Below are 11,494 nucleotides of genomic sequence, written 5' to 3'. Positions count from 1 at the left end.
ATATGATCACAAAAACGACAGAAGAAAATTATATCAATGTGGAGTAATTTCTATAAGTTATTAAAGTCAGTCTACACCCAGATCTAAAATGTTTACAACTTCTACATATACTACATTTGACGTACAATAAAACAAGCGACATTCTTTAGTCAAGTTTCCTCGCAAAGTTCAGTTACTTCACAAATTTTCATGAAATGCATTTTAAGTTGTGTACCACGATGCATTATGCATACCAGTTATTGTTCTTATGGAAAGTCAACAGTAAAATGTTCACGCAAATTCATCTTCGTCATCATCGCCGTCAACTTTGGAGTTCTCGTCTTCAATGTCATGTGTTGAGGTATTGAGATCTGCGTCATCATCCTCGAAATCTTCTTCATCATCTCCATCATCAAACATGAAATCTGATTCCTCGTCATCGTCTTCATCATCTTCACTTCCTTCGCTGTGTTGCAAATCTTCCAACAACAGTTTTTTCATTGTCTCCTCATTTCGAGACTCGTAGGAATGACGCACTGAGCCAAAACTTTCCATTCCCTCAATGTCGACATCTTCATCATCTTCTTCTCCTTTAATGATCACTTAAAAAGGGAAAGATCTCGTAAATGTCTCGAGTCAGTTCAAATGGCCGAAAGCTTGTTTTTTAACTTAAACGAGACCTACTCGGGAGAAAAATACGTCGTTTAAACACGAATCGTTGCAATTAAGACGACAACGAAAACAACGACGCCAACGACAACGATAATGGTGGTGATTACGATGGAGTTAAATTGGCCTACGGTTCTCGATAAAAAAAAAGCAAGATAGCTATTCCTACGTAAACAAATCACCATGAAAGCTTAATCTTTCCAAATCGCAAAAGTTGGAAAAAATTGTCTTTGGAATGAATGTCAAACAGGATCCCTCCCTTGCAGTTTTTTTTAATTGGCTGATAAGCAATTGTTCTATCTAGGCCTAAAACATTTGACTTTTTTTCTTATATCTTTATAAAGTAAACACAAGCTTAGCTTAGCTTTGAATTAATTTTTTTTAGCTTTTATCACAAAGTTTGACATGACTCCCTGAAAGGGAGGCTCTCGACTGATTGGGCTACCGAGAAGAAATGATGAAAAATAAATGAAAACAAAAGATGACGATGATTGTTAACGACGACTATCTGCAGCTCATCAGTTGAGATCTGGATCGATAGCTGAGGGAACTGCGATAAAATACCTTGTTTGGTGTCTGTGAAGCCAACATGTAACATAAGCGACTTTCTCTTCTTAAACGACGGTACACTTTGAACTGAGCTGTCAAATGCCATTGCAGAATCGTCACCATAGTCTCGACTGTCGCCAGCTGACATCGAGGCAGCCTCAAGACCGATATCGATCTCAAACTGACTAATCTGATCCGCATGCTGTTTTGAAAAATGAATTAAATTAATGGAACTCATGTCCCAAATTCTTGAATTTTTGTTGTCATTTTATCATATATGTTGTTATTTTGCTTACGACTTATTTTCGATATGCTTTTTAGTTTTTCTCCCCTCCTGGCATGAACTTTTGTACTTTTGACCAAATTCCCGAAAAATTTCTCCACGAGATTTCCGTAAAATGCAAAATTCACAAAAGTTTTTTTCCGCGAAACAAAATTTAATGATATAAAATTCCCGAGTTGTTTTTCCTAAGATACGACTGAGTATAAAATTCGCAAATTTTTATTTTTGTCAAAAGTTAATTTTAAAAGTTAGCTTTGAAGCACTTCAGTTTGCCATGTTTTCGCTATTTCGTGACATATCTAATAGCAATGCAAAAACCCCGCTAGCTGTCTACCCCAATCCACTGAACGGGATATCACATTAAGTAACTATATTTTTAACCAGCTACTAAAAAATTTGTATTTCCAGTGCAAGAATGATATAAAATTTCAAGTAAGATCTTACAAAAACCAAGAGTCTCTCGCAGCTTTCAACCATTTTCTGCGCAGTTTGGGTGAAAGTGTGGTCAGGTCCTGTGAAGGTAAATAAGAAAAGAACCCATCACTAAGTGCTGTTTATCGATCACCACTTCAATCAAAAAGGATTTAGTCAAGCTGCTCTCAAGAGTTTCTCTACCTTCAATATTTATCATGGTTATTGCACCTCCAATACAGGGATGAATTCTATGTATTGGTGAACGACTTTACCTTTGGCTGCATAAGACCGACAAAATCTGATAAACAAATGGGTTCACAGAAATACCCTTACAGTTCATACTTCACTACAGTTCATACTTCACTACAGTTCATACTTCACTACAGTTCATACTTCACTACAGTTCATACTTCACAAAGCAAAAAATTGATATAACAACTGAGCCGTGTACAAGGGGACGAATAAAAGTCATCCAACAGCAAACGCGTGTGTAAAAAGACAAATTTTGTTACTAAGGATTATTAAATTTCACAACAAAAAATTGAAAATAAGTTAAAACATAAAGCACCTAGTCCCCCACTAAAAGACCCTCGTAGCAATAATATTGCTACCAAATATGATTTAATTACAACTTAAAAAGTGCTCATACTCGTACCGTTATACAACAAACTGTTGGCGAATATCAGTTTGACGTCTTCTAAAAAAGCTTCTTTGTGTTGGTAACGATGCTCTTGGCAGTTCTAGCAAACACAAAATGTAATATGCTATAAATTGATATTCACCGCAATACTGAATTATACGGTACAATGCAGAACAACGTTCACAAAGGCCGCAGACTCTAACAAAGCTGCTCTAAGCAACAACTTGTTTGGTGCCGTGACCTGTGGGAAAAACGTAGTCAACAACCCTTATACACTTCTGCGTTACCTGGTATGGAACTTTTTGGATAAGCAAGAAACGATGCATATTTGGAACTACTCACGTGTCTATTTGCGAGGTCATTTAGAACCAACTCTTGAGAAATTCGTAATTACCACACCTATTCAGGTTTTCCCGTCCTTAGAGCAACATATACCTATAATTCTCTTTCCCAAGGGCCTAAGTTAAGTGTGACCTAAACTCCAACATAACTCTTGAAAAAAACCTTCTAAATAGCTTTGAAAAAAGCAAACATTTTATATCATATTGGCTAAAAGCTTTTTTGTCTGATACTCCTCAGAGCATAAAACGTCAGAATAGGGGTCCGGAAGAACACGATGAAAAACTTTCTACCTAATTTTTGTTCTGAAATTTAGCCATGGTCGAAACCAAAGTTGAAGGCAACACGTAGACAGTGCAGGTAAGTTTGCACTCTGATATATACAAACATTTTGTATATGAATCCATCCAAAAAGGGTATAAACACAATTTAATTATGAAAACATCTAAAAGACAATAGAAGTTCAGTAAGAGAGGGAGCGACTAAAAACACTGGAGTATATATTTCCAGTAACGTTGGCAGTCTCTGCTCTTAAAAAAGACAAAATTGAAAAACTCTCAATTTTACCTGTTTGAGTGTTTCTAGATCCATTGGTCGCTTGACGATTTCGTAGTAGTCATGGACAATCTTGGAAGACACTGGTATATGAAATGGCCAAGACTAGAAAAAAGTAAAATCATGTACAGGTATGATGATGATCAGTAACCTATTGAAATTCAAAGCATTAAGATGAATACAGCAGCAGCGCTATCATTATTGCCAGACGCGACAACAAAACAAATCATGAAAACCAAAATGAATGACTGCATTTGACACATTAAAAAATACCTCTGGGATCGCCTTCATTTGTTGCACAATAGACTCGAGAATCCAAGAAAATCCAACCTAAAAATTATTACAGAAGTCTCCTTTAGACAACAGCATTTGTGCTACATGTTTTTGGCTAGAATGCATGCCAGAATGCAGTGGGAAGAGCACATAAACAGCATACCTGCGTTTTTTTTTTAAAAATATATCCTGTAAATTCGCTTAAAAATATCCCGAGATTCAGTTCAAAGTAAAAGAAACTAACCTGTGCATTTCCATCAAGAAGTGGATTAATTTCTTTCTCTAGCGCTGTTATTTCTTCGTCTCTCTAAAATACATCAACAAAAATGTGAACAACTCAAAAGTTACGAATATGTGATAAAAGCTAAACCTATTCTGGAGGAAAGCCTTAGCAGCGATAGGTTACAAAGGCAGGGAATATCATTACAAAGGCAGGGAATATCATTACAAAGGCAGGGAAAATCATTTCACCTAAAGTAGATCCAGTAGCAATGAGCAACAAAAGAAATCGAAAATGGGAAATAAACAAAAAGTATGCTTTTAACTATTTTGTTTAACGATTCAGATTAGCGTATGATGAATACAAACGAACCCATGCATAGGGTGAAAACTCAGCACCAAACGGCGTGGGTTGATTTTAACAGTTCATTGGGTTAAATGATGATAGCAGTTAGCTATGGAAAAATATAATGCTGGGAACAACAGCCCAAAAATGGTTTGCTAATGGAAGAAGAGTCCTGCAGTAAAATATAACACGATCATTCTTATCGACTGGCTAATATAAAAGAGCAGAAAGACATAAAGCCATACTTCTGTGAGCAGTTTGTTTGCAGTGGTTAGCATCTCTTCAGCCACTTTGGTAAGCTGGTGACTCATACCTGTGAGAAAATACAACAAAGCATAGCCAATAAATGCGATACATGGAACAAACTTGAATATTCGCTAGATTTGACATTAAAGACGTGATTGAGACCTTTGGAAAAACCATAGTTTTCCCCTTTTTCTAGAACCTTGCACGGGTCTGCAAACAATCTTTTGGTGGTACAAAACTTGAAAATGGCTTTCAAAAAAAGCAAATATTTGTGTAAACTAGAGCTTCTCGTTTGACTCTCTTCAGAGTTTAAAACGTCAGAACATAGATCGAAAACTCTACGCTAGGAAATATATAAACCCAGTTGTGGATCGAAATAGGCCAATCAGAAACACGAGCACATGACTGTTGAAGTTACCCAATCAGTGCCGCTTGCCTATTGAGAATGTTACCAATGGAGTCCTAAGGTGAAAACGAACTCCTTTTGTCTACACAGTAGCTGATTTTCTTGTGCTTATTTAGACAGATTCCAAAACTGCTAGATGGGACGACGATCGGGCTTTACCAATAATCCGAAACATGTCGCCATTATAGTTTTTTGCACAATCTGAATTTTCCAGTGAATGCTGCCCGATAGCAGAATCGCAGGTTTTAGTTGTACTTTTAGATTTGTAAGACCGAGGTGGCTGTTCTCTTTGGGGACGAGTTTTGTTTCTAATACTAGACGGAACATGCTTTTTTAATCTTTGGGCATTGCGTCCTACGTTGCCAGAATCACACTGGCACGTAAATTCATAAACAACGGAACTCTTTTGTGTGGTAGGATCGCAATCCCTTTGAAAGGATGAAAGGGCCTTTTCTTTACTGTAAACAATACGTTGATTCATATCTAAAACATCTAGAAATGGCAAGGAGTTATTTTCTTCCTTTTCAAATGTAAAATGTAGGGCTGTGTGAAGGCCATGAAGGCGTTTTAAGAAAGTATCCCACTCAGCCTCTGTTTGAAAATGGTATACGTGTCACCCACATACCGAAAATAAACACCTGGTTTTTTGGTCGTAGTCAAACAAACGCTCTTCATGAAATTGTTGGATTATTGGTAATGATTAATGGTGGAATGCAGCCTTTCCGTAATCACACAACTCAAGTATAGGCCTTTTCAAAAGCGTGCATGGATTTCACATCTCACTTTAGAGGTGGATTTTCAATCAACTACACTTAGTGAGCAAAAGTATTGCACAGGCCGAGGCAGAAATGGCGGCACTGTAGCAAACTTTTTTAAGCGAACCAAAATTTATATGGCCACAGAAAGTTTCATTAAAGTTATAAGATGACTTTTTAGTTGGAATATATTGGAAAATTTATCAAGGTTTGATGCTGAAAATAGTAAATGCAAGAATATTCTTGACTTTTGCATATTTCTAAACAATATCAACATCTGCAAATTATGAAAATTGAGCCATTGATTGAAGTACCTGTTAATCATGTGCAATCAAAAGTTTTTTTGCACCAATTTGAAATATCTTCTAAAGATTAAATCGGAGATACTTAGTTTATGCATAAAGTTTTCAAAGCTGCGAGACTGTCCAATAAGAAGTTAAATCCTTTTACTTTTAAAAAAGTAAATTTTTTCAACTTTAAAGTTAAATGTGTTGCCAATTTTTAAGTTTGATTTAATTGGTTTTTAACTATAAAAAGACGCCTAATGGCTTCACAAAAGTGGTTTTAATGTCGATCGCCTTTTTGTTTGCAACGCAATCACCATTACTGATTTGTCAAACCTGTGCAATACTTTTGCTCAGTAAGTGTATATAAAATGCAGTTTTAATAAAAATTATCAGTACAAACCATTGTATAAAACGCAGTTTGAATAAATGAGTGTCACGTGTTCAAGGAATGATTCTTTGGTGTTATATCTTCCATTCTTCACCTCCTGAAACATATGATAGGTAAGTATTTTTTAAAACCTTCCAGCATTTCATTATAAAAAGAATTTGAAACTTTGAAAGTTCAGACATACATGTTTATGATATCATAGAACAAAATTAGTAAAAGTCTTGTCAATAAGAATTGCAAGAAAAATTATCATTAGAATTTTTGAGTGAAACCAAAAATTCTAAAGTTCACACTTTTCTCCTTTACATTACTTCTCAAATTCCTTGAAACGCAAGACTTTCAGGAGTCATACCTCTCGTAAGGTCTGGAGGTCCATTCCACGTTTTACGATCTGGTAATAATCTGGAACAGCTTTTGTCGACACAGGCGTATGGAACGGCCAGCTCTGAAATGTGAAAACTTGCTTTAAAGCGGTCGATGCTAATTATCGTTGCGATATTCCTTAATTGCTTCCTTGAAATAAACCACTATTAAGAGCTTTAAAAGTTCAAGACAAGTAGTATGCAGGATTAATTGCAACTGATTCACTTCACCATGCATTAGTACGTGAATAGACGTGTGTATGTAATACAAAGGGTTACGTGAGTGCTGTGAGCAGAATTCTGTTACACTTTGCAAGAATTTTCACGAATTAAAAGCAATCAACATTTAAATGCATACCTCTGGGACTTCTTTTATTTTCGATATGATGCTTTCAAAGATAAGACTGAGGGCAACCTAAAAACAAATAAATCTTGATAGTAAAGTAAATAAACAAATACTTTATGTATCAGTTCTGTACTGGGGACAATACTGCGGTCATGAGACACAGAGTTTCATTATGGGTACCCTTATGGTGCTTACATCAGTCAAAAAACAATACCGAAGACAACAAACAAAGAAGAGTGTAAACAGATATGGTAAGCATGGTTCCATTGACATTGAATGGCACACGGACATGGAACAATGAAACGGAATAGACTGCTAACATAGGGAATGGTATGCCAAACTCTGAAAATATCTTTTTTGGTGGATGCCCTTCAACAGTTCGCGCTTTAATTCGCATAAAGTAAATAGCTGATTTGTTCATTAAAGTAAAAAAAGAGCGAGTAAAAGAGAAAAACCATCCACTTCAAGAATATAGTTTGAATATATTTAGACCACACAAAAAACACTTTTTACTATTCACTAACGAAAGAGACCGTTTCAAGGCAGAATTCAGGTCGATATTCACGTTCTAAATCGCCTCAGAATACATCACTAAGAAACTACAAGCAATCAATGAAGAAAATGTCTGGCTCTAGATTTCTTTTCTCGATAGCAGACGAGAATGATACGAGACGTACCGATTGCACGCGGTAGATAGCTGAAATGAGTGATTTTCTGATTAACAGCATACTGATTGAGATGTGAATATCTATATCTACGTAATTTAATGAGCAGAAAACATAAGTATTGAATGGGAATGACTCCACGCAGCAAACATGTGTGGGAGCAGCGCGTGTAAAAGCAAGTGCTAGAAGGAAAATAAATCCAAATAAAGGCCATTTTAAGATTTATGTGATTAGTTTGTTAGCATTGGAAGATTTGTTAAGAGATTAACAACGAAACCAGTGCTCGTGCAATTAAACAAAAATAGGCTTTTCGAAGCCTTCAAAAGAAGCATTTTCTAACAAAAAATCAGGTTGAACTGACGATACAGAGCATCCTTTAAATCGGTATTTTATTTACAGGGGCCGTGACAGCAACGGTAGTAATTATAGAACTCTTTTGTAGATGGCAATTCGTTATAGGCTGCGGTACCTTGATGCGGTGGTAGGAAGAAAGCATTATTGAATTATTGCTACCTCTCTTAATGCATGGAGATTATCTTGATTGATTTCTAATCTTCCAAGTAAGACTTTGATTCACAGTCAAGTGGCCTTATCATAACTACGTTGTACATGGTTCAAAAATGCCAACAAGCAACATGTCGAGATTCTCCAGAGCAGATTCTGATTCAGAAAGAAATTCTATCTGGCAAATTGGCAACAACCAGACATGCTTATTGCCAGAGTTCTTAAATATGAAAGCATAGTAAAAGTGCTAGCTGATTTGCTGCAAATGGCCATCGGCCTAAATCCGTTTCAGAAATATGCCATACGAAGTGCAGCTTAAGGATGTGATGATTTCGCATTGCGTCTTCAGACCAAAATTTTGTTCGTTGCTTTGTGTTGACTACACACTGAAACTATCGCCAGAATATCTAGGGGTCCTATTAAAATCACAATTTAAAATCATAAACAAAAGGACGAAAATACTGTATGATCTATCCAGTAGAATGTTTTGAAAAGCCAAAGATTAAATTCGACAAAAATGCAAGAATAAACCGGCTTTTTCTGAGAAAATGCCATACTTTATCGACATGGCAGCTTGAATTGCAGGGAAAGAACACCATATGTTCACGGTAGTTCGAAGTAGAGTTTTATTTTTGGATAATCTAAAAAATGAGTAAATAATTCAGATATCCGATAATTCTGCCTGACTTCAAAACACTGCAAAACTGTGTATGTGATCTGTGCAGAAAGATTGCGAAATTCTTTTGAAACTGGAAAATTATCCACACAGAGATCAAAAACACATATGAGGAAAAAAGAATGCACGTAATATGATCCGAAACTCACCAACGGATTGGTCCTTCTTCTATTTTTGCTCATATGATGGCGCTGCAAATTAGAGAGCACTGTAGTTAGTGAGGTAAAAGCGAATATCGACAGGATCGCACAGAAATTTCTCTCAAACCTCAATTATGCTGGAATAAAAAAAGATCCATCGTCGTATTTCAACAGCAGATCCAAACAGCAAATTTTGAGATTTATAAACTTTTTTATTGAGAATTGCACGGGCCTAGGACAAAATGTCTTAACCCAAAATCTAGAACACTCAAAAATATTTAAAATGTCTATCATACGAAACAGTAAAGATTACCATAAGATAGTCAGGATGTATAGCAGCCGAAGAGGATCTTCGCTTCTTTTTAACTGCAATGCAATGTTAGTGTTTCAGACGAAAATAACTAATAAACAACTAATTTCAAGTGAGACAAGGAAGGTTAACATTATCAGAAATCAAGCAATTTTAATGTAGACTTGGCGCTCAGTGCTTGCGATGGTTACCTTAAAAAAACATTCATGAAAAAATTCTCAAGGTGAAGAAACAATCAGATTCTCTTTGAAAGAAAAATCTGTTGGTGGTTGTGAAAAAAACCGGGTTACAAACCTGAGTCTTTTGGAATTTTCACTGTCAATGCTTTTCGTTTCAGATCTTCGACACTAATAAAACAAAAACAATTTAGGGGAATAAGGTGTCGAGATGATGGCCTAAAAATAACGACAATCGTAGCAGATTCTCCTTTGAAACAAAATATCCATGCCGAAACTAGATCTTATTCACCAGGACAGTCCCCTTTCGACAACTGTTTTCATATATCTATTTGTCTCACTTTGTGTCAGTACAAGTAATTGCTATCAATCCTAGTAGATTTAATAACCCTTAACAAACGTGTCAGTGCTGTACCGTAATGTCTACAATAACACTGCTACTTGCGAACTGCCTTCCTTATATATATCTCCAGAAACAAAAAGCAGACACTTTCTAATAAACAAAACGTCACTTACGCTTCAAGCAGAGCTTTTCCCACTGTTATTTTGGTCCCTTCAACTTTGATCAAGTCCTCTGTTGCTAAGTTGGACAACTCCTCATTTACCCCCTCATCATCTGTTCTTGATGCCGGGGTAGTACCAGTGACCCCCTCTTGGTATTTTGGGCACATTTTGTTTGTCTTCATATGTCCTATTCCCCCACAAGCTCCACATTTCAGCTGTGAATCAAAGCAATAACGAGGTCAACATGAATTCTCAGCTTTTGTCTCTAAAAATTTATCATTTTGATAGATAATGCAAGGGAACAACAGGTAGATAGTTGTATATTCAATCTATTTCTGAGAAACAAGTTTTTTTTACTAAAAACTCAAGTCACAAATGATTGTCATGGCTCACATTTTTTAAAGGCTTTTCCGACTGAACTTTTGACACTTTTTTTGATTCTTTAACTTTTTCTTTTTCTTCGTTTCTTTTAATTCTTCTCAGCTGCTCTTGAATCCTGGAAAATTACAGTTTTAATGGCAAAAATCAGAATGAAGGCAAAAAGTATCCCTGACTTTAAAAATAATATATAATCAAAGAATAGCATGTTTATCTCTTATTAAACTTCTAGTTACTGATCTACCAGATCTTTTTGCTCATTCCGATGCTCATTGGATTTGTTTTGTCAATTTTAAAGCCGTTGGCGCTCTATTTTCATTTCAAATGAAAAATACCGCTAGCCTATTTGCTTTGTTTCCAGATGGGGTTTCACATGGCTAATCAAACATAAGAAAAGCTTTCAGAAACTAATAAGGAGAGCAAGTGAAAGCATAGGCTGCGAGTTAAAAGACAACTGCGCTAAAGATGGTAATAACAGCAACGGTGATCGCTTGTGTTGGCGTAGAAGAAGCAAGGACTTGTGTACACCAGAAAATCGAAGTGAGGTAGAGAAACTTATAAATTCCACCTGCCAATAGAGATGATACCGAACTTGAAACGACCATTGAAGTCCTGTCTTAGACAACAAACACTAGAAAAATATTTAATGTTCTATCTGAGATAAGAAGCACTAGGAAAATTGAGTTCCTAATACTGTGACCGTCCCACGACAACCAAAATCAACATGAATTCGATAAAATGTAGAAAAGTGGTAATAAAAGATAAACCTTCTTCGCTCTCTCCTCATATTCTCCTTATGGATTTCATCCTGACTTGCAAACACTTGTCTGAAATTGATAAATCCAATTAAAAATCTAATTACATCCAAGGGCAGATGGAAACTGTTTCAAAGCCCATAAAACCTGAGTACCTCATCCAAAAGATAACTTATTTATCAGAAAAAGTCTGGCCAACTCGCCAAATCAACGCAATTCGCTTGCTTATTGCTATTTTATCATGACTTTGGACTCTCAAAATCTTACAGGGGAATTTGCAGTCTACTTTCAAGTCGTATTCATTCACTTTGTGACCCGAAACATTAAAAA

General features: G+C 36.0%; 1 protein-coding gene across 1 annotated transcript in view; it reads right to left on the bottom strand.

The window, feature by feature from the left end:
• Positions 1-39: 39 nt before the first annotated feature.
• The window catches only part of LOC135686744 (transcription initiation factor TFIID subunit 1), a 75,558-nt gene continuing 64,103 nt past the window's right edge, over positions 40-11,494 (bottom strand). The window contains exons 30-46 of the mRNA XM_065203049.1: positions 11,177-11,236; positions 10,425-10,527; positions 10,044-10,246; positions 9,646-9,698; positions 9,355-9,407; positions 9,051-9,092; positions 7,069-7,125; positions 6,701-6,793; positions 6,361-6,445; positions 4,512-4,579; positions 3,946-4,008; positions 3,702-3,758; positions 3,441-3,533; positions 2,550-2,634; positions 1,925-1,992; positions 1,213-1,399; positions 40-581 (exon numbers count right to left, since the gene is read on the bottom strand). Coding sequence (XP_065059121.1) covers positions 271-581; positions 1,213-1,399; positions 1,925-1,992; positions 2,550-2,634; positions 3,441-3,533; positions 3,702-3,758; positions 3,946-4,008; positions 4,512-4,579; positions 6,361-6,445; positions 6,701-6,793; positions 7,069-7,125; positions 9,051-9,092; positions 9,355-9,407; positions 9,646-9,698; positions 10,044-10,246; positions 10,425-10,527; positions 11,177-11,236 — 1,681 coding nt within the window. The 3' untranslated portion in view covers positions 40-270. The remainder of the gene's footprint in view (positions 582-1,212; positions 1,400-1,924; positions 1,993-2,549; positions 2,635-3,440; positions 3,534-3,701; positions 3,759-3,945; positions 4,009-4,511; positions 4,580-6,360; positions 6,446-6,700; positions 6,794-7,068; positions 7,126-9,050; positions 9,093-9,354; positions 9,408-9,645; positions 9,699-10,043; positions 10,247-10,424; positions 10,528-11,176; positions 11,237-11,494) is intronic.

This window comes from Rhopilema esculentum, chromosome 6 (genome assembly GCF_057945365.1).
Source record: "Rhopilema esculentum isolate cy_ngs chromosome 6, ASM5794536v1, whole genome shotgun sequence".
In the NCBI taxonomy this organism is placed as follows: Eukaryota; Metazoa; Cnidaria; class Scyphozoa; order Rhizostomeae; family Rhizostomatidae; genus Rhopilema; species Rhopilema esculentum.
Note: the sequence above shows the minus strand (reverse complement) of the source record. Positions and strands in the feature narration are given on the sequence as shown.